At 48.3% G+C, this 22,700-nt stretch overlaps 1 protein-coding gene across 7 annotated transcripts in view; it reads right to left on the reverse strand.

Moving 5' to 3' along the window:
* PTK2B (protein tyrosine kinase 2 beta) overlaps positions 1–22,700 on the reverse strand; it is a 119,793-nt gene that overhangs the window by 14,443 nt on the left and 82,650 nt on the right. For all 7 annotated transcript variants that reach the window (XM_081188452.1, XM_081188451.1, XM_081188450.1 and 4 more), the window contains 12 exons: positions 19,952–19,991; positions 18,799–18,845; positions 18,151–18,204; positions 16,984–17,081; positions 15,853–15,937; positions 14,410–14,510; positions 12,930–13,045; positions 10,346–10,446; positions 7,600–7,689; positions 4,485–4,689; positions 3,192–3,300; positions 2,045–2,110 (listed from right to left, as the gene is read on the reverse strand). In XM_081188452.1, the coding sequence (XP_081044578.1) occupies positions 2,045–2,110; positions 3,192–3,300; positions 4,485–4,689; positions 7,600–7,689; positions 10,346–10,446; positions 12,930–13,045; positions 14,410–14,510; positions 15,853–15,937; positions 16,984–17,081; positions 18,151–18,204; positions 18,799–18,845; positions 19,952–19,991 (1,112 nt within the window). The remainder of the gene's footprint in view (positions 1–2,044; positions 2,111–3,191; positions 3,301–4,484; positions 4,690–7,599; positions 7,690–10,345; positions 10,447–12,929; positions 13,046–14,409; positions 14,511–15,852; positions 15,938–16,983; positions 17,082–18,150; positions 18,205–18,798; positions 18,846–19,951; positions 19,992–22,700) is intronic.

Consider the following 22,700-nt stretch of genomic DNA (forward strand, 5'->3'; position numbering starts at 1 on the left):
TGAGGGAATTGCCAGAAGGCCCTTGGCACTGGATCTCAGTGTCTGGGCTGAACGATGGTGGCGGAGACGCTACTTCAGGTATACTGGACCGAAACCGCTTAGGACTTTAAAGGTCAGCACCAACACTTTGAATTGTGCTCGGAAAGGTACTGGGAGCCAATGTAGGTCTTTCAAGACTGTCGTTACGTGGTCTCGGCGGCAGGTAGCAGCGCTCACAGCTTACGGACTGCACCGTGTAACAGGTGTCTGGCCCAGCAGCCTAAGGCGGACAAGCCACTGAAACAGGCATTCAGAATCCATTCATTTCATAAAACCTGCAGGGCTCAATCTCTGTGTTTGTGTATGTGTGTGTTTCTGTTTTGCCCAAGGGTCTGGGGGTGGGAGAGAGCTCTTTAGCATGATGCTTTAAAAACAATTAAATTATCAACAAACAAACCTGATGATACGAATAGCAACGTCAGGTGCTGGGGGGGGGGAGAGAAGGGGGCCTACTCGGAAGTAAATACTGCGTCCAGGCGCAATTAGCGCTGATTTAAGGTGGGAGAAATAAGAGCATGCTGCCTGCGTCGGATACACACTCGCAGCCTCCCCTTACACAAGGGTAGCAGCTCAGGGAGCAGGTGGAGAGGGGATTAGATGCACACCCTCCGTGCTACACGGCGGAAGGGGGAGGGAGGAGGACAAGGCCATTCTCCATGTACAAAGCGGGAGGGGGAGCAGAAATGCGCGCCTCTCTCCCAGCCCCACATTCAACAAGAAGAGTCCCTCGCAGAAAGGAAGGGGGAGAGGCCCGCCGCCGCCCCACCACCGCCACCCTCCCCATTCATAGCCACACACTCGGCGGCGTCAGGCTGCGACGCTGGGTCCCCGGGGACTGAGGCGCGTAGCAACCCCAACACCCAGAAGCCCGCGACTAGGCCTCCGCCCTGAGAGGCCGGCACCAGCCGAGCGAGTCCCGCACGAGCGCCAAGGCGCCGCTGGGGCCGCCGCCGCCAGGGTCCCCTCCCCCCACCCAGCCAGGCGCACGGCAGCGGCAATGCGGCTCCCTAGGCTGCGCTCTCACCCAGCGGCGGGCAGGGCCTAGTCGGGTCCCCCGGGAAGGGGGGACTTCGAGGGCCGCGCGCGCACACAAAAGTTGGGAGAAGTTAAAAGCCCGTCGCTAGCGGCCGCGGAGGAGGGAGAAAGAGAGAGGAGGCGACACCGCCGTCCCGTCACTCCACCCACCCACCCCAAATCTCGATTCCTTCCGAGCCGATTGTCAGGCAGGCGCTCCGCGCAACTCACTCTCTTCCCTCGGTCGGAGCAATCGTTTTTCTCCACAGAAAAAATGATTGGGGTCTTGCCACACAGTTCTCCCCCCGCTCCGAAGAAGAAGCCACACAGCATTCTCGCCTGGAGAAAAGGAGAGACGGTCCCTCTCCCGTCTCTCCCCCCCCCCGCCACCCCCATTGTCAGCCACGCAGCTGCCACCCCTTCAGTCCTTTCTATCGACGAACGACCTTCCTCCATCCCTCGCTTTTTTCCCTCTCTTTCCTTTTTTAAAAAAAATATTTTCTCTTCCCCTTCTTTTTTTCCACCCTTTCTTTTTTCTCTTTCTCTCCCCCTCCCCGCCCTCCTGCCTTGCTGGGTTAAAGGATTTGAGCAATGGGTCTGGAGGTGGAGCTCGTCGGAGGATTAGCCCGACTCGCCCGCCTCCCTCCCACGGCACACCAGGCAACGTCTGGCGGCACACTAGTGTGCCGCGGAACACCGGTTGGGAAACACTGCTCTAGGAGATGGGCATGGCTAGCAGGCTGGCTGGCTGGCAGGCTGGCACCAGCAACATTTTGTTGGGCTGCAAGCGCATGGGTTTAAAACCAGATTCTGGGAAGGAATTCGAAGCGATAAACAGAAAGGTCAGAAGTCTTGTTACGGCAGCTGCAGGAATTCCTGACAAGCATCAAGCAGCTGCTACAAATTCAGCAGGAAAAGCACTCATTTTTGGCTCGGCAGGAACAAAAATGCAACAGTCAACACGAGACAAACGGGAAGTCCCTGGTCTTACCTGGAATTGCAGTTTAGGGGCCAGCAGGTTGGTCTGGGGGGGCGGCTTGTACTTTGGTCTGCTTGGCTGGGGAGAAGGAGGGAGGCTTGGTGAGTGTCAAAGGAATATTGGGAAACAAAGCATGGACTCGGCTCTTTCACCCATTTATAAAAAACAAGCACCCAATATATCAATATATATATATATCAATATAAACATTTATAAATATGCACAAGCATGCATTACTCTCATGTCGCAAAAACACATTGAACACCTATATTTGCAGCACACCAAAAAGTCATAGAATCTGTGCATCAAAGCGGAGTGCTCTGAATATTCTTATTTTCGGCCTTGCATGGTTAGTCCTGCTGGCCACATGACCCGGAAGCTGTACGCCGGTTCCCTCAGCCAATAAAGCGTGATGAGCGCTGCAACCCCAGAGTCGGCCACAACTGGACCGAATGGTCAGGGGTCTCTTTACCTTTACCTTTTTAATCCCCATGTTAACCCCCCCCCCAATCTACATCACTCATACATCACGGTTACATTGTGAAAGGGGAGGTCTGGTGGCAGTAATATGAGCATCCTGGACCCTACCCCATGGTTCTCCTTGCCCTCCACCAAACACCCCTCAAGTGTAACAAATGAGATATTTACATTTCCCTGTTTCCCAGCCAACTTAATCACACCCTTTCCTCTTCATTTGAGTTTGTTATTTCTGGAATGGCTACCCGTCTGGCACTCAGGTATCAGGAGGCCAGGAATTATCACTCAGGCAGAGGGGCTGCTGAGGAGCTGAGCTCACATGTCTATAGGAATTTCTGAAGTTTTCCCAGTGGGCCAGTACGTACATAGAAACATTTATCCGTGAATTCTTACATTTGGTATCCTGCAGCAAAGGCCCTTTGAATAGATAGGAAGAAACTGTGATGATGTATTTTGTGGGGACAAATCACAAAAGTCACAAAAGTGATTGTGCTGATTTTGGGAGTGGGCTGCATGTGCATGATATCTGCTGGAGGGGCAACCCCCCCCAACCTATACCATAAATTCCTGCAACACTCTTCCACTTGGAAGAGCTTTTCCCATGGGAGAATCTGACTGAACGCAATGGCAAGAAAGTGGCCTGTGCTTGGAGCCTGTCTCTGTGCATATGAACTTTTCTCACCTTTGGAGGGGGCTCCTGCGAAGAGGGGGGCTCCATAATTTTGGGGGGCCGGTGGCGGTTGTTCCTCTCTTGCTCCCGTGCAATCTCTTTCTCCATCTGGTAAACATCACTGCAATCAAAAGAGGGCAGAGAGCCATTCAGCTGGGCAGAACTGCCTGTGGGGGTTTCATTCATTTCGTTTAATGGGAATGGGGGAGGAATTGGGTTTCGTTTGCCTTTTACTCTTAACTTGCACTTCTCAAATCAACATGTGAACCGAAACACTGCCATCATTTGAAATTTGCACTTATCCAATCCGGTAAGGCAGTTCTCTAAGCAAACAATGGGTGGTATTCAATTCATGTAGACTCAGAGTAGGCCCACTGAAATGAATGGACATAACCTAGTCATGTTCATTAATTACAGTGTGTCTTAAGCTTAGTTTACTCCAGTGTTTAGAAAACGAATTATGCTATGGGAAACCACGTGCATTGTGGAATGGAGTCTGCGGAACCAAGGGAATTCTGCAACTTTGCTTATGTGATTTATTCAGCTTGCAGAATGTTGCTTTCCCTAGTGCAGATTTCAGATTTGTAATGGCTAACCTAGGGTTGGACGCGGGAGGCGCAGTGGGTTAAACCACAGAGCCTGGGGCTTGCCGATCAGAAGGTTGGCAGTTCGAACCCCCATGACGGGGTGAGCTCCCGTTGCTCGGTGCCAGCTCCTGCCAACCTAGCAGGTCAAAAGCACGTCAAAGTGCAAGTAGATAAATAGGTACCGCTCCGATGGGAAGGTAAATGGTGTTTCCGTGCGCCAGAAGTGGCTTCGTCCTGCTGGCCACATGACCTGGAAGCTGTACACCAGCTCCCTCAGCCAATAAAGTGAGATGAGCGCTGCAACCCCAGAGTCGGCCTAATGGTCAGGGGTCCCTTTACCTTTTTTTAACCTAGGGTTACCAGACATCCCTGGTTCCTGGGGACAGTCTCCAGATTTCCAAATCCGTCCCTGGACAAATTCCGTGCCCAGAATGTCCCCCGATTTGCAAATCTGTCCCCGGGAAAAGTGGCAGCGGGAGTTGCGGGCGGCTGGCAGTTGTCCAGTTTTTTAAAAACTCTGCGCATTTATGTTTCACAAGGTGCGAAAGAAGGGCTTTGCACCTTTACACAACATGCATGTGTGCTTGGGTCCAGGGTCTTTTGCCTCACCATCCCCACTACTGACTCCCTGTTGCTACTCAGCTTCAAAAAATCAAATCAAAATGTCCCCGGATTCGTAGAAAAAAATCTGGTAACCACAGGCTACCCTCTTACTCACCTCAAGCTACAGACCAGCTCTTTGAACTTGGGCCTGTCGCTGGGGTCATAATCCCAGCAGCGGGTCATCAGGGCGTAGAGGATGGGGGGGCAGGCGTCGGGCTTGGGCAGGCGGTCGCCCTTCTCAAGCACCGCGATCACGTCCTTGTTCTCCAGCCAGAAGAAGGGCTGCTTCCCATAGCTGAGGATCTCCCACATGCAGACGGCTGAGGTGGCGAATCAGGAAGAGAAAAAAGCGTGGGAGAGAGATGCAGGGATTGGCGGGAGACACGAAACTGCACCAGCAAGAAACCAAGCTGATTTACCTATTTAAATCTCTGCACCTGGGGGACGGAGGGGGTTGAACACTTAACTACCGTATTTTTCGCTCTATAAGACGCACCGGACCACAAGGCACACCTAGTTTTTGGAGGAGGAAAACAAGAAAAAAAATATTCTGAATCTCAGAAGCCAGAACAGCAAGAGGGATCGCTGCGCAGTGAAAGCAGCGATCCCTCTTGCTGTTCTGGCTTCTGGGATAGCTGTGCAGCCTGCATTCGCTCCATACGACACACACACACATTTCCCCTTACTTTTTAGGAGGGAAAAAGTGAGTCTTATAGAGCAAAAAATACGGTAGATTTCAGTTGTTTTATTTAAGTTTTCCTACTGATTTACCTATTTAAATTTCTGCACCGGGGGGGGGGCGGAGGGGGTTGAATACTTAATTAGATTTCAATTGTTTTATTTAAGTTTTCTGACAAGATGGCTACTGTTTGTATTCTCATTGCTAGATTTTGGATAAATTTCCTGAAAATTGATGTGATTCGTTGCATCTGTGGGTAGCCTTTATCATGCTCCTGGGGTTTTGCCAACAGCATCAGCTTGCTACACTTTTAAGTGATGGCTGATCCATGGCCATTTGATGTGCCTTTGGGGGACAACTTATTTGGTATGTATTTGTTATTGGTTGTTTATTTCCAGGCCTGTCATTTCTGTGTTGCAACCCAGGAGATTTTCTTTGGAGGAATTGGGGGTCGGCAGTTAATCAAGTTATGGGGGCGGTGGGGTGCGCTTGGTTCATGGAAGCGCAGAAGCACCTCCGCTGCAGTGGGAATGAGGGCTAACCTAAATGTGAAGAGATTTACAAAAAAAGAAAGAAAAAGAGTGTGAAGAGATACTGGTGGGAGAATCTGCATACTCAGACTGTATTAGGAATGTGTCAGGAATATTTGCGTTTGTTTTTTCTTGCTGTATGTGCTGTTTGCATGTTTTTTGTTTATTTACTTTTTATGTTTTTGTTTTAAAAAGAACTCAATAAAAGATTTAATAATAATAATAATAAAATGGAATATTTCTGCAAAACGTGGCCTTGAGCTAGCCTGTTAAGAGAGGAGGTGCCCTGTTCCTCTCATGGGATCGGGCATCCAGCTCCGATAATGGAGACGTGCTTGTCCTCTGAGAATGTGACGTGATTTCTATGCACGTGTAAAGCTAAATTGGAGAAATGCCTCTGTATATGCCTGTGTAATATATAGTCCTGTGGATGCCACTTCTGGGGTTTTTTTTGGACAATAATTTTCATCAGTTTTCAATTACAATAATCCATTGGTAGCCTCACACTCTAACAATGCCAAATTATAATACAATTGCTAATCCCAATCATTCAAATGCCAAACTATATCATTTAGGTGGTCTCCCGCATGCTAGAACTGATGGTTTGATTATTTACTTGGTTTCTGCGTCCCAAAATCTCATTCGTCTGAATTACATTCCGTTCAAAATAACAACTGCAATATGAACAGCGTCTATTCGTCTTGACACAGCAAATGATTTATAAACCTATAGGTGAAGCATTCAAACTATATCCTTATTCCTCCTGCATGTGACACATGTGGGTCATAGCTGTCAACTTTTCCCTTTTCTAGCAAGGAATCCTATTTGGAATAAGGGAATTTCCCTTTAAAAAGGGGGGAGGTTGACAGCTATGATGCGGGTGCCACATTTTGTGGGCTTCCCAGCAGCCACTGCGGTTCTAAAGCTGTCTCAAACATCACAATGATGTGCAGAATTATTATGATTTATTTATTGAAGGAATCCACCACATAATCCACTTGCAAGCGTAACGCACAGCAGGTTCATCCACCTTGGCTATCTTTGAAACAAGGGCAGCCAATGGGATGGCCTCTAGGTGCTTTTGACTAGAGCTTTCACCAGCCTCGCATGGCATGGCCAATGGGCAAGGAGAAGGGGAGTCATAGGCCCCGCCCCCCATCTGGAGGGCACCACATTGGCAACCCCTGCCTTAAAACACCCCTTGCAATTCCTAAGTGTGTTGCATGTGGCTCCCTCCGTTTCCAGCCTCTGCTGGAGGCGGAGCACGCAGGCACGGATCCTGCTGCTGCCGCCCCCAAGCATTAAATAAGTTGGAGTTCTTGTTATTAAATATATAAATACACCAAGAAAAAAAGCACACCAAGAACTCAGGCCAATGCAAGTTTCAATAGTGGGAGTGGTCCCTACTCGCAAATCAATAGTCAATTGTAACAAAAACTAATCCATTCAAAAGTATGTATTCTGACATACAAACTCAAACTCATGAGTAGAGATAAGTTCATGTTAGTCCATAGATTTGACGTGAAGTTCTTAATTTCAATCACTGAGCAGAAGTCAGAAGTCAATTATGGATCAGAAACCAGGACTGTTTCGATGTATTCACCTTCATCAGCTGGAAGTATCAAACATTACATGAAAATACATTCAAATTCTAAATTATCATAAATTATAAAACAGTATTATACAACATTTGGTTCCTTACCTAATTTTTAAGGGGTCGTGTAAGTTTGAAGAACTCATATAAATATATCCTGTTATTTTCTACGTTTCTCTCTGACTATGGACTAAAATGAACTTATCTCTACTCACAATCTCTAATACTGTGACAAATTATTGTGTTACACATACCCTTATGAGTTTGAGTTTGTAATCTCTTTTTGAGTTTGTAATCTTGTCAGAATATGTGCTTTTGAATGGATTAGTTTTTGTTACTATTGACTATTGATTTGCGAGTAGGGACCACTCCCACTATTGGAACTTATATTGGCCAGAGTTCTTGTCGTCTCCCAGCAGACACTCACCGAACATCCAAACGTCGCTGGCAGAGGTGAATCGACGGAAGTTGATGGACTCTGGGGCCATCCACTTGATGGGCAGGCGAGTCACCGAGGCTGGGTTGAGAAAGGCGAGGGGGGGAGCGGTGAAAGATCAGAACCAGTTATTCCCAAAGCACAGGCAAGTCAGCAAGGTTACAACTGAGCGGAGGCTTCTGCATTCGCTATATTTTTGATTGCTGCATTTTCAATCTCCATGTGGCCCTCAAATATAGGAGCAGCTCTAAAGCGTATCAGGCAGGGAACCTTCTGCAGTCCTATCTGGAGATGTCAGGAATTGGACCTCAGACGTTTTGCATGCCCTCCCCAAATCAAATGGCTTTGCAGTACGGAAGTCCTCCAGCCTGCTGTCGTTCTGGATTCTAAAGGTCTCGCTTCAGGCCAAGCGTATGAATAAAGATAAAGGTAAAGGGACCCCTGACCGTTAGGTCCAGTCGCAGACGACTCTGGGGTTGCGGCACTCATCTCGCTTTATTGGCCGAGGGAGCCGGCATACAGCTTCCAGGTCATGTGGCCAACAGGACTAAGCCGCTTCTGGCGACCCAGAGCAGCGCACGGAAATGCCGTTTACCTTCCTGCCGGAGCGGTACCTGTTTATCTACTTGCACTTTGACGTGCTTTCAAACTGCTAGGTGGGCAGGAGTTGGGACCGAGCAACGGCAGCTCACCCCGTTGCGGGGATTTGATCCGCGACCTTCTGATCAGCAAGCCCTAGGCTCTATGATTTAACCACAGCACCACCCACGTCCGCAAATCCACGTCCAGAGAAGCGGACACGGAGCAATGGATCCAAACTACAAGAAAGAAGATTCCACCTAAACATTAGGAAGAACTTCCTGACAGTAAGAGCTGTTCAACAGTGGAATTTGCTGCCAAGGAGTGTGGTGGAGTCTCCTACTTTGGAGGTCTTTAAGCAGAGGCTTGACAACCATATGTCAGGAGTGCTCTGATGGTGTTTCCTGCTTGGCAGGGGGTTGGACTCGATGGCCCTTGTGGTCTCTTCCAACTCTATGATTCTATGATTCTATGAAATACCCACCACCGAATACCCGTGTATATGAGCAATGGTTGTTTGGGGACCCTTTCTGGTCCTGGGACTTCCCACCCATTTAACTAGAGATGCTGAAGACTGGTCCCCAAACCTTCACATGGGAAGCAAGCGCCCTACCAAATAAACAAACCGAATCCCACATTTTTGAACCTGGGTGCAGGCCACAGCTGAGCTGCCCTGCAGCGTTGACATGCCCAGAGGAGCTGGCCTATTGACAAACTGCCTCTTCCAGCTGGCAGGGACATCCCAAGACCTTGGGTGGAGGCCTTTTCCCACCTGGTTACCCAATATTTTTGGTGGAAAGGCCAGTAGCTCAGCCGCAGAACATCAGCTTTGCCTCCAGATGGTCTCAGCGTCAATCCCAATGACATCTTCCAGTAGGGCTGTGATTGTCACCTGCCTGAATCCCTGGAGAGCCACTGCCAGGGAGTGCAGAAAATACTGCGCTAAGATGTACATACCCAATTATGTGGTGGCTTCCTGTGTTACTGCGCCAATCCTTTGCACTCAAGATGTTGGGCACGTGAATTGGGCATCTTTTCGATGCACCAGCGAGGGTCAAATTCAGCTTGTGCAGCAAACACAAGCAGTGGCCAGGCGGACTTTAATTACATGTATGCAACATACGATATGAAACGATAATCTTTATCGTGATTTTCCCATAAAGAACAACGAAATCTACATCAGACATTCAAAAACCAACAAGCCTGCTATCCCAGCCTGGTTAACACCCTAAAAACTCTGACTCCCCATAATTAAATACAAGAGACTACCTTACACTCCGTTCTGGGGAATATTGCGTACAGTCGCACCTTGGTTCCCGAACAGCTTAGTTGTCGAACAAATTGGCTCCCAAACGTTGCAAACCCGGAAGTAACGTGTTCCAGTTTGCAAACATTTTTTGGAAGCCAAGTGTCCGACGCAGCTTGGATTAAATTCAAAAACCAAGGTATGGCTGTACTGTTTTAGTCATATTCAACGGCATTGTATATATACTGCAAATTGCTTTGAGACTTTTTTGGGGTAATACAATACACTCACATTTGACTTGCGCTGATCCTTTCATATGATACGATACGATATCTTTATCGTCATTGTACCATACAGGACAACAAAATTGAAAAATCTACATAAGACATTCAGAAACCAAGAAGCCTGCTATCCCAGCTATCCCTACCTGGTTAGCCCCCTAAAAACTCTGATATCCCATTTAAAAATACAATATACTCCCATAGAGACTCCTTACACTGCGTTTAAAACCAAAATCGCATTTGGATAGAAACTGTTTCTCAGGCGGCTAATCCTAGTCTTTATAACCCTGTACCTTCTTCCAGAAGGCAGAAGCTGAAAGAGATCATTTCCAGGGTGCGCACTATCCTGCGCTATCTCTGCAGCTTTCTTATGGCACCTGGAAGCATAGATTTGATCCAAGGTGGGAAGAGTGCACCCAATTATTCTCTCCGCAGTCTTTACAACCCTGGACAGCATTGCTTTTTCCCTGGCCGTGCAGCTCCCAAACCACACACACAGACCACGCTCAACAGTACAATGGTAAAAATGCCATCAACAGGTTCTTTGAGATATTATTTTTCTGGAGGATTCTCAGAAAATATAACCATTCAGCCTGGAGCTCTGGGACACCCCCAACCCGCCCCTCCTTACCTTTGTAATACTCGTCATCCTCAATGTATCTGGAGAGCCCAAAATCTCCCAGTTTGACGCACTCGTGAGAAGCCACCAGTACATTCCGGACAGCGATGTCCCTGCAGGTGACAAGGTGAGATTGGCCACTTCTTTTCTGGGAGGTGGAGGGGGGCAATAGGTATGATGGGGGGGGGTGGAGCAGAAGTGCCTGAGTACACATGCCATGGTGGGACCCCCGGGTCATCTATCGCTCACCGATAAGACAAGACAGCCAGCATAGTGGTTAGAGCACTAAACTAGGACTTGGGAGAAGAGGGTTCGATTCCCTACTCAGCCACGAAGCTCATGGGATGACCTCATTCAGTCACTTGCTCTCAGCCTGACCTACCTCACAGGGCTGTTGTGAGGACAAAACAGGGAGAACTACGGAAGCTGACTTAAGGACCTTGGCAACAGGACTGCTCAAGGTGCCCCGCCTATAAAATTGGAGAAATCAAGAGATACTGTATTTTTCGCCCTATAGGACGTACTTTCCCCCCTCCAAAAATGAAGGGGAAATGTGTGTGCGTCCTATGGGGTGAATGCAGGCTTTCGCTGAAGCCTGGAGAGCGAGGGGGGTCGGTGCGCACCGACCCCTCTCACTCTCCAGGCTTCAGGAAGCTCTGCGCAACCCTTGGGAGACCGGCTCCAAGGGTTGCACAGAGCTGCCTGCAGTCCCGGGCTCAGCGCACCTCTCCCTAATCGCCAGCCCCACAAGCTCGGGGGACAGCAGGGAGGCGGAGCGTGCCTTCCCGCTGTTCCCCGACCTGGTTCTTCCAGCCCCGCACCTGTGGGGGAAATAATTTTTTTTCTTTTTTTTTTCTTTATTTCCCCCCCAAAAAACTAGGTGCGTCCTATGGGCCGGTGCGTCCTATGGGGCGCAAAATACGGTATATAGCTGCACCGGCAACATATCTCTTCTTTCTCGTATCCAAAAATGCAAGAAGGGCCATTACACTCGCCAGAAGCTCAGCTCTGCCCTCGCCGGTTCTGGAAGGAGCCTTTAAAAAAGTCCCATACGCTCAAAGACTTTGCGCCTGTTCACTGGGGGAGATAGGAAGCCCAGAACACTTGTTCTTTAGATGTCCCTTTTATGAAGATGCACATAGTGAGACCATTGATCCTCTACTGGTGAGGCTCGCTGACCTCCCGGAAAAGCAAAAATTCAACCTTCTCCTGTTTGACAAAGATCAGAAAATGACCCAGATGGTTGCCAGATTCTGTGCACAGATCTGTAGGCGCAAACCATCTCGCGACCCAAACTAGTTTGTTAAGAAAATCCCCAAACTCGGTTCCAGGGGTAACTCTGGGTCAGCTCTCTGTGGTAGTTTATCTTAAAGTTTTAAGTGTCTATATGCTTATCACATTTGTAAATTTTAATTTTATTTAAAAAGGTCCTTGGAGGAAAAGTGAGATACAAATGTTGTTGTTGTTGTTGGCATTTGTCTGTCTTGGGAGACAACAGAAGAGTTTGCCTTTGGGGGTGAAGTCAAGCCGTTGTCTCCGAAAAATCTTACACATTACTTGAAAAGGCAGGCAAACTAATGCTAGTGTACTGGAAGAAGCAAAGATCACCAGTGTCGAAGAAATGATTCTTTAACTTTGTTTGACTGGTCATGCTGTGCAGATGCCTGATGATCGTCTTCCAAAGCAGCTACTCTATTCCGAACTTAGAAATGGAAAGCGTAATGCTGGTGGTCAACAAAAGAAGTTTAAAGACTGTCTCAAGGCAAATCTTTAAAAATGTAGTATAAACACCGACAACTGGGAAACACTGGCCTGCGAGCGCTCCAGTGGGAGAACAGCCTTTACCAAACAAAGGTGTCAGGGGCTTTGAAGATGCTCAAACTCAGGACGCAAGGGAGAAACGTGCTAAGAGGAAGGCACACTTAGCAAACCCTCACCGTGATCAACTCCCACCTGGAAACCTATGTCCCCACTGTGGAAGGATGTGTGGATCCAGAATTGGCCTCCACAGTCACTTACGGACTCACTGCTAACTCCCTGTTTTGGAAGACGATCTTACTCAGCTACGGGTGATTGCTAAACAAGAAGAAGACGCAAGTGACCTCTCTGTGGTGCATGTCTGGAGGTCCTGGGAGAGAGACTTCCATCCTGAGCAGTGCACCTGTGCATGTGCATAGCTCCTTGCGCATGACCCCAATGCTCTCCCCACTGGAGTTTATGTCATCAAATCCACTCTAGACCCGCCCACCCTGCAAATCAGGCTCTGCTAGCAATTCCACTGGGAGTTGTCTCCAATTCATTTTCTTGACTTATCCCCCACATTCCTTCTCTAACTACAGAACTATCTGAGATGCCTTTTCCGGTACCCAGGGCTGCTCTGCATCCTTGCCTCACAGAGGAACACAGGTAGGGTCCGTCTGGCACCAATAAGAAGCCTGGGCTTTCTCGATTTCTCAGAGATGATGGGTGTCTGTTTGCGGAGAAGCCCAGGTGTGCAAGTTTGGCATTGCGAAAACGTGTCTCTGATACATGCCACCCTCCCGCTGCCCTTGTGGGGCTGGCTCCGTGGGGTGGGGGCGAAGTGCCCTTCTCGTACCTGTGCACACAGTTGATGGCTTCCAAGTAGGCCATGGCTTTGCCGAGCTGCAAGGTGTAGAGGATGAGGGTCTGCACCTTCAGCGACGCCTTGTTCTGCTCCAGGTAGCGTCCCAGCTGCAGTGGGAAGAAGGAAGGATGAGGGAGAGAAGAGTCACTTTCAAAATGCCCCTCCCTAGGAGAGACCCCTCCCTCAATCCCCCTTCCTCCTCACTTCAGTAGGGCAGGGAGAAAATAAACTTTACTGAATAATTGGAACAGAACTGCAGGTAACTTGAGGAGAAAGAAACAAAGGGGATTTTGCCTGTTTAGGGGCAGGGCTTGCTGAGAACAGGGCTAGATTCAGCTAAAGATAATAATGAAAATAAAACAGTGGTACCTCCGGTTGTGGGCGGGATCAGTTCTGGAGGCATAGCTGTCAACGTTTCCCTTTTTTAAAGGGAAATTCCCTTATTCCAAATAGGATTCCTCGCAAGAAAAGGGAAAAGTTGACAGCTATGTCCGGACGTCCGGCTGGATCCCGAGGGTTTTGCAACCGGAGGTCTACTTCTACACATGCAGCAAAACCTGGAAAAATACTTCTGGGTTTGCTGCTTTTGCATCCCGAAGTTTACGTAACCAGAGGGTTACGTAAACGGAGGTACTACTGTAATAATAATAATAATAATAATAATAATAATAATAATAATAATAAATAAATAAATAAATAAATAAATAAATTTATAGCCCACCCATCTGGGTGGGTCTCCCCAGCCACTCTGAGTGGCTCCCAACAGAATATTAAAAACACGATAAAGCAAACATTAAAAACTTCCCTAAACAGAGGTGCCTTCAGGTGTCTCCTAAAAGTCAGATAGTTGTTTATTTCCTTGACATCTGCTGGGAGGGCGCTCCACAGGGCAGGTGCAACCAGCGAGAAGGCCCTCTGCCTGGTTCCCTGTAACCTCACTTCTTGCAGGGAGGGAACCCCCAGAAGGCCCTCGGCACTGGACCTCAGCGTCCGGGCTGAACAATGGGGGTGGAGACACTCCTTTGGGTCTACTGGGCCAAGCCTGTTTAGGGCTTTCAAGCACCAACACTTTGAATTGTGCTCAGAAACGTACTGGGAGCCAATGTAGGTCTCTCAAGACCAGTGTTATATAGTCTTGGCGGCCACTCCCAGTCACCAGTCTGGCTGCCGCATTCTGGATTAGTTGTAGTTTCTAGGTCACCTTCAAAGGTAGCCCCACGTAGATCCAGAGAGAAAGTTTTCTCGTAGCTAGACAGCCCATCAGAGCACGTTCTGCCCCACCAAACGTCATGCGACTTTCTCTGATGCTCAGCAACCCCCTCAGCCCTCTCAGCCAGCTGACTTACAGGTAACAGAGTTAACCCTTGAGTTACAAACTGAATGATCCCTGCTACTGCACGTTCAACAATGCCCCGCTTCCTGGGTTGGTCACACCTGCTTCCTCCTTGGCTCTCGGCTCTGTGCCTCTCACCTCTCCGTAAGGGTAGAGCTCCATCACAATCCAGGTGGGCTCCTCCTCGGTGATGCCAATGAGCTTCACAATGTGGGGGTGGTCCATTTTCTTCATCAGCACTGTGGATGCATTGAAGGCGCACTTAACGTTATGCTCACTCCTTCAAATGGAAACCCAAAGGATCACCTCTCCCTATATGGCGGAGGGGGCTTTTCAGCCTGAGTGAGGCCCACATTCCCTTCTAGGCAATCCTTGGAGTGGGGGGGGGGCTAGTTACAGTGGGCTAGTTTCTGCACCCACCCACTCCTTTCTATCAACCTTCCTTGGAGGTTTTTAAGCAGAGCTTGGAGGGATTCTTGAGCTGTGATTCCTACAATTCAGGGGGTTGGACTAGATGACCCTTGGGGCCCACCACTTTCCATGTGAGCCCTTCCACTGTCAAACAGCTCTCACCGTCAGAAAGTTATTCCTGATATTTAGGAATCTCTTTTCTTGCCAGGTGAATTTGCTCAAGCTGCAGAGAACAAGTTTGCTCCACCTTATGTGATATTTGGAGCAGGCTCTCAATAATAATAATAATAATAATAATAATAATAATAATAATAATAACAATAATAATATTTATTATTTATACCCCGCCCATCTGTCTGGGTTTCCCCAGCCACTCTGGGCGGCTTCCAACAGAACACTAAAATACAATAACCTATTAAACATTAAAAACTTCCCTAAACTGAGTTCCCTAACACTGAGGTCTAGCTCCGAGGGCCTTCTGGCGGTTCCCTCACTGCGAGAGGCCAAGTTACAGGGAACCAGGCAGAGGGCCTTCTCGGTGGTGGCGCCCGCCCTGTGGAACGCCCTCCCAGCAGATGTCAAAGTGATAAACAACTACCTGACATTCAGAAGACATCTGAAGGCAGCCCTGTTCAGGGAAGTTTTTAATATGTGACATTTTAGTGTATTTTTCATCTTTGTTGGAAGCTGCCTAGAGTGGCTGGGGAAACCCAGCCAGATGGGCGGGGTACAAATAATAAATTATTATTATTATTATTATTATTATTATTATTATTATTATTATTATTATTATTATTAACAGGGCTGCCTTCAGATGTCTTCTAAAAGTTTGGTAGTTATTTTTCTCTTTGACATCTGATGGGAGGGTGTTCCACAAGGAGGGCGCCACCACCGAGAAGGCCCTCTGCCTGGTTCCCTGTAACTTGGCTTCTCGCAGGGAGGGAACCGCCAGAAGGCCCTCAGCACTGGACCTCAGTGTCCGGCCAGAACGATGGGGGTGGAGACGCTCCTTCAGGTATACTGGACTCTTATCCAAGCTAAATGCCCCCAGATCCCTCAACCATTCCTCATACGTTGATCTCGCCCTCCTCTGCACACCTCCCACCTGTCTCTAGTGGGTGCCTGCCTGCCTGCCTGCTTGCCTGCCTGCCTGCCTGCCTGCCTTCGTACCTGCTTCACTCATGAACTTCTCCTTGTTCTCAGCTGTACAGTCCTTCTTGCAGGTCTTGACGGCCACGCTGACCCGGTCTCCGCTCTGGAACGAGAGGCGGACTCAAAGCTTGGCTGAAGCTAAGCAGCGCAGACGGCAGGGTTTGCAGGCCAACTTAAATCCAGCCAAATGCATGGGAGCTGGAAAGCAGGAATGCCCACCCTTGCAGAGGGCGCACGCGCAAATCTCTGCACATATAAGAAGATCCCTCCTGGGTCAAAGCAAAGACCCATCTAACACAGCATTCTGGATTTCCACAGTGCCCAGCCAAATGCTTGTAGGAAGCCCTCAAGCGGGACAGGGAATAAACAATGCCTCCTCGCAACCCAATATTAAGAGATAGACTCCCCCTGAACATGGAAGTTCCATTGCCCATAGGCATAGCAGGGGAGCTTTCCTCACAATGCAAACATTTTTGGGGGAGCAATCCCTATTTTTAAAAGTGGGCAGGAACACCCACCTTTCAATCACCTTTCTAATGACATCAGGTGGTTTGAGGAGGAAGAGGCTTGCCTCCCGCCTCCCGTCTTAGCGCTTATCAGAGATATGCCCCTACTTGCTCTTGGATAGTAAAAGGCACAAACACAGGGTGATCTCTGAAATCAGTGCTGCAGTTCCACAGCGCTAAGATCGGACGCATGGAAAAAGGCTTCCTGCTCTTTCAGTTTACGGCTAGAGAACAGGCAGAGTCTCACCTCTTGATCTTAGCTCTAGGCGTCACAGCGCCGTCTCCAGTCTTAGCGCTGTGGCATTGGCTGCGAAGATTGAAGATCAAGAGACCTCTGCACCTGATTTCAAATGACGTCAGGTGATTTACAATGGGACAAGGTTTGCCCAAAAAGGCCTGGCAAGCCAAATTCAGAGGCTTAGCAAGCCTAGGTAGGCCTGTGGCCTGGAAGATCTCCAGTGATGGTATATTGTATAGCATCCTGCTGCTCTCAAAGTCCTGGGATAGTTGACTAGGTAGAGCATGAGACTCTTAATCTCAAGGTTGTGGGTTCAAATCCCACCTGGGGCAAAGGATTGTTACATTGCAGGGGGTTGGACTACGTGACCCCTGTGGTCCCTTCCATGATTCTATGATGGCTCACCTCGTTGGTGTAAACGCCCTCGTAGACCTCACCAAAGAAACCCTCTCCGAGAATCCGGCCCAGGGCGACATCTTCCCGGGAGATCACAAACTGTTGAGCTGTGGAAGAGAAAGCGTCAACAACACACCAGTTTTAAATGAAGGAAAAAGCACAACTTCCATTAGTATAGACCAGAAAGGGGGGGGGACTGTTTTGCCTGCCAGCAACTGCTAGCTCAATAGGGGGTATGGGCAGTAGATTGGTGGCAGTGTGCAGTGGTTAAAGGGTCAAGCTGCTGCTGCTGCTGCTGGAGGAAAAATGCTCTACTCAGATCTCAGCTCTGCAATGGCACAAACTCACTATGATGGGCTTATGCAAATCACTCTCTTTCAAAACCTTAACTGCCCACTTGCAATTTGGCAATAATCATACTGGCCACCTCGCAGGTGTGGGGATGTCCAGGGATGCAGGAGAGGATATATTGTTCGATTATAGCCTTTCCTACTTTCCAACTTGTGTTAATAATAATAAGTTATCAAGTTCTACAATTTAGCAGAGTAACATTCCCCTTTCTAAACTTGCACAGAAGCGAACGCAACCCGCGTCTGCGAGTTGCGATTCGACGCTTCCGTGCATTGGTGTGACGTCATGTTGAGCGTCTGCGCATGCGCGAGCGGTGAAACCCGGAAGTAACGCGCTCCGTTACTTCCAGGTTGCCGCAGAGCACAACCCGAAAATATTCATCCCAAAGCTACTTCAACCCGAGGTATGACCGTCTTGCACGGCTTTCTGCATTTAGCCTAGTGATGGAAATTTCCTACTGGGACTGCCCCTGCCCTACCCAGTCCCCACGGTCTAGAAATTGTTCCTGTGAGAAGCCACTAAAATTCATTGAAAGCTTTGCATCTTACATTGTGATATGGCCTCTTCTTGTGAACCACATAGGTAGAGATCAGGGGTAGCCAACATGCTACCCTCTCTATGCTGTCGAATGCCTTCTCCCATCAGCCAAAGCAGCTGGCCTGGCCAATGGCCAGGTGCAATAGGAGCTGCAGTCCTCAAACATCTGGAGGGCACCCCCTTAGCCACCCCTGGAACGGATGCCGGAGCCAATCAACCTCTCCTGTGCCTCAATTCATTCCTAAGAGGACAGAATTAATTCGCAAGTGGTCCAGAAGTTGTACCTACCTCCAGATTTCGGCCGGGATGCTTCGTCTGGAATTTCAGCATAAATATCAGAATCTGGAACAAAGCAGCCCGTTTTAATTGTTAAGCTGTTTTAATGGGGGCGGGTTTTAATCGTGGGTGGTTTGAATATTATTCCACTGTGTATTTTAATTACATGTTGATATAAAACGGGAGGCAGGCCGGAAACATGAGGGCATCCCCACAACCACCTGCCCCTCAAGAACACACCAAAAAGAGTTGTGCTATTTTTATCTTTTGTTTGTAAGCCGCTTTGGGATTTATTTGAATAAAAAGTGGAATAGAAATAGGAAAATAAAACAAAAAAGTTGAAGGCATCATCTCTTCTGACATGTACGTGGGTTTTTCTGCCCTCGTTATTGCCTCTAGACAAACAAGATCCGGCAAGAATTCGCAATGCTTTGTAAACCTGTGAAACCTATTGGGTCAGAGGTGGAAGAAGGACAACAGAATTTGGGTGGGCACAAATTATGCTTCCGTAATTCCACCGACTCTCTGAAAAAGTGCTCCTCCAGTGGCTTCAGATGGATCGAAGCTGCTCTCTCTGGCTCGGCTTGCAATTCATTTTATTTTTTCCTGAAGCAGATAGTCCTCATGGATCGGATGGCAGGAAGACAGGATTCAACTCACCCCCACTGAAGCTCTCTCTCAGCGTGGACCTCCTCTCCTCTATGTGCCTGAGGGTGGAAAGAGTCTCCGGTGAATGATATATAATAATAATAATTTATTATTTATACCCCGCCCACCTGGACAGGAGTGCATGGCGTGCTCTGGTCCATGGGGTCACAAAGAGTCAGACACGACCATAGCTGTCAACCTTCCCTTTTTTTGTGAGAAATTCCCTTATTCCAGCGCCGTTTCCCGCTGCTTCCAGCTACTATCCCGCATTGTTAGATATTCTGTAGACAGTCCCCGGGACAGGTGAGGCTGCTGATCCCTTATTTTCGAATCTGAAAGTTGACAGCTATGGACACGACTAAACGACTAAACAACAACAACAAACAGATGGGCTTCTCTGCCTGTCTGGTGTCTAGATGCACGCCTGACAACTTTGGGGTTCCCCCCCCCAAAAAAAGGGCAAGAACTCTGGGCAACCCTTTCCTAAAATAATAAAGCATGAAATTAAACAAAAGTAAAAGAGAAAAAGGAAATGTCCCTTGATTCCTTGAAAAAAATCTGGTAACTATGGGTTAGAGCAGTGTTTTTCAACCTTTTTTGGGCAAAGGCACACTTGTTTCATGAAAAAAATCACGAGGCACACCACCATTAGAAAATGTTAAAAAAATTCACTCTGTGCCTATATTGACTATATATAAAGTAATTCTCTTGAATAGGAATCAAATAAACACAAAGAAGCATGGTTTAACATTCAAGCATGGTTTAATATTTTTTTCTTTAATGGCAAACAAAAACGTTGCGGACCGTTCTCTGCTCAGCGGGGATCGATCCGCTGATCCCGCGGATGACAGCTCCGTCTCCGCACTGTGTGTGGAGAGGGAGATGTCAGAGCCCCGCTGCTCTCTTGGGGAATCGGATGAGAGCGGACCGCCTGTCCGCTCTCATCCGATGCCATCCGATCTGATCCCCACCCAGGATGGAGGGAAAATAGGGTGGACACAGTCCAGCGCCTGCCTAGTGGGCGAAAATTTGACCTTTTTTTTTAAAAAAAAATCTTTTGAATTTTTCAATTTTCCCCACGGCACACCAGGCAACATCTCGTGGCACACTAGTGTGCCGCGGAACAGTGGTTGAAAAACACTGGGTTAGAGGGATTCATACTTACTGTACTGGGACCTGGGGCAGGCTGATCCTCTTATCATTGTCTGTGGAGAAAGAAGAGGGAAAGGAAGATCAAGAGAGCACATCACAGCTGTCAACTTTTCCCTTTTCTTGTGAGGAATCCTATTCGGAACAAGGGAATTTCCCTTAAAAAAAGGGAAACATTGACAGCTATGGAGCACATGCGAAACTCAAAGCTTGGGCTCAGCCTCCCCATCTCGCTACTGCTGACAGATGGGTTCGCTTGCTTCTTTTCTTGCCTCCAAATCAACAGGGACTAGTAGATTTCCCTTACTCCATCCCATTCTTCGCCCAGGTGTTCGTTTGCTCGGTCCCATTATCCTCCCCACCAAACAAACAAACACGAGGCATCTCTAATCTGGATTCTGGAACAGTCAGTTGCACCCCCTCCTGGAAGCATTCATGGCCTGACAACGCCAGGCCACCGTATTACTGATATAGAATCATAGACTTGGAAGGGACCCGAGGGTCATCTAGTCCAACCCCCTCTAAGGCAGGAATCACAGCTCAAGAATCCATGGCAGATGGCCACCCAACCTCTGCTTAAAAACCTCCTAGGAAGGAGAGTCCACCACTTCTGGTGGGAGACTGTTCCACTGCTGAACAGCTCTTATTGTCAGAAAGTCCTTCCTGATGTTTAGTGGGAACCTCCCTTCTTGTGTCTGGAAGCCATGGGTTCGAGTCCTACCCTCCAGAGCAGCAAAAAACAAGCTTGCTCCCTCTTCCACGTGACAACCCTTAAGCTTTGTGAAGATGGTTCTCCTATCTCTTCTCAGTCTCCTCTTTTCCAGGCTAAATATACCCAGCTCCTTCAACCGTTCCTCATATGGCTTGGTTTCCAGACCCTTGATCATCTCAGTCGCCTTCCTCTGCACATGTTCCATGAGGGACCATGAGCATTGATGAAACACAGTGTGCGCTTGCCCATTATCTGATAAAGCCACTTCCGCCCTTCGGAGGACGTGGAGTTGCGGGCTTCACGACCCCACCATGCGAGCAGCGGCTGGAGCCCATCCCCCACACGATTGGGGGAATCCCCGGCCACGTCACCCCCTGGCCAGCCAATCAGCTGGCTCTGGGGGCGTGGCCTGCCCTATTTAAGGCAGGCGTGGCCAGGGATCTCCCTCTTTCCCGCCTGCCAGCTGTTCCTGCTTTTCCCACCCTCCCTCCCTATAAGGTTTTCGTTCCTTGACCTTGCTATGGACCTCGGTTGGTCGCCATTGAGGGGCCTGGTAGGAATTTTTCCACTTGGCAAATTGGCACCAGCCACTTGGTTTCCGCCTACCTCGTAGCAAATCATCACAACTTTCTGGGTATTGGCAGTTAGGCATTGGTATTGTTCTGTAGTTGGAAGAGGGGAGGAAGCGCCATCACCTGCCCCACATATTGAAGGGTAGTCCGATATAGGATTCTGGGGGGCATGGCCCTGTCCGAAGCCTAGGGAGGTGAGGGCCTAAGGCACGCCCCCTAGCGGTGACCCCAGGAGAGTTCCTAGTTGATGTGCATCAGCAGGACTCCCCCTACTGGTGGTTAACCCTTCCCAGACTTCAAGCAGACGCACTGGAGTCGGATATAATCGTTTAGGACCAATGCCTAAGCCAATACCGCTCATCACCTGTAACCAATAAAGTTGTGGCCATATTTAGCCCATTAACCTTAATAATTGTGTCATGTGTCATTATTTCCACCTGGGGCGGTCGCGAACTAGCCACACAACCCAATATTAAGAGATAGACTCCCCCTGAACATGGAAGTTCCATTGAACCTGCCATTGCCCATAGGCATAGGAGGGGAGCTTTCCTCACAATGCAAACATTTTTGGGGGAGGTGGGGTGGGGGAGTTCAAACAGGATGCTGAGGAGAAAGGGTTAACCCCTATTTTTAAAGGTGGGCAGGAACACCAACGTTCCTGGACCAATGCCTAAGCCGATACCACTCATCACCTGTAACCAATAAAGTTGTGGCCTTATTTAGCCCATTAACCTTAATAATTGTGTCACGTGTCATTATTTCCACGGGGGGGGGGGACTCGCCACGCAATTACAAACAAAGGCATCAAGGCCCCCTTTTTGATCTTTTCATATGAACCTAAGAAGAACGTGCTGGATCAGGCCAATGGACCATCTTGGATCAGCATCATGTTCTCACAGTGGCCAACTAGATGCCCAAAAGGAAAAGCTGGATTTCAGCACAATAATTTTATCTCCTCCCTGTGGTTTCCAGCAACTGGTAGTCAGTAGCCTCCAACTGTGGAGCCAAAGTAGAGCCTTCCTGGTTAACAACATCCAGCCATAGTCCCCTCCTGCTCCATGAATTTATCTATTATTATTTTTCATATAAAATATTTATTAAAATTTTACAACAAACATAGGTTCAAAGAACCGAGAACTCTATACCAAAGATTACACATAAACACAGATTTCACAAAAAAAGAAAAAAGATAACAAGAAAAACACCAAAAAGAGGACCTAAAAGAGAAAAAGGAAAATACAAAAAACAGCTGGCTGGGAAAAAAAGAGGAAAAAAAATTTAAAAAGAAAAAATCCATTTTTCAATATCTTTAGGCTCATTTACTTATTTCCTTGACCTCCTCACACCTCCCCTTTTTGTATTCCCGTTTACAAAATCCTTTCAGCAAATCCTTACCCTCTATCATTTATCTTTGCTCTGTATCTTAACCTATTATAACTATATATTTCCATCCATATAACGATCTATATTTGCATATTCTT

The sequence above is a fragment of the Podarcis bocagei genome, assembly GCF_964188305.1.
Source record: "Podarcis bocagei genome assembly, chromosome: 3".
NCBI classification, from domain to species: Eukaryota; Metazoa; Chordata; class Lepidosauria; order Squamata; family Lacertidae; genus Podarcis; species Podarcis bocagei.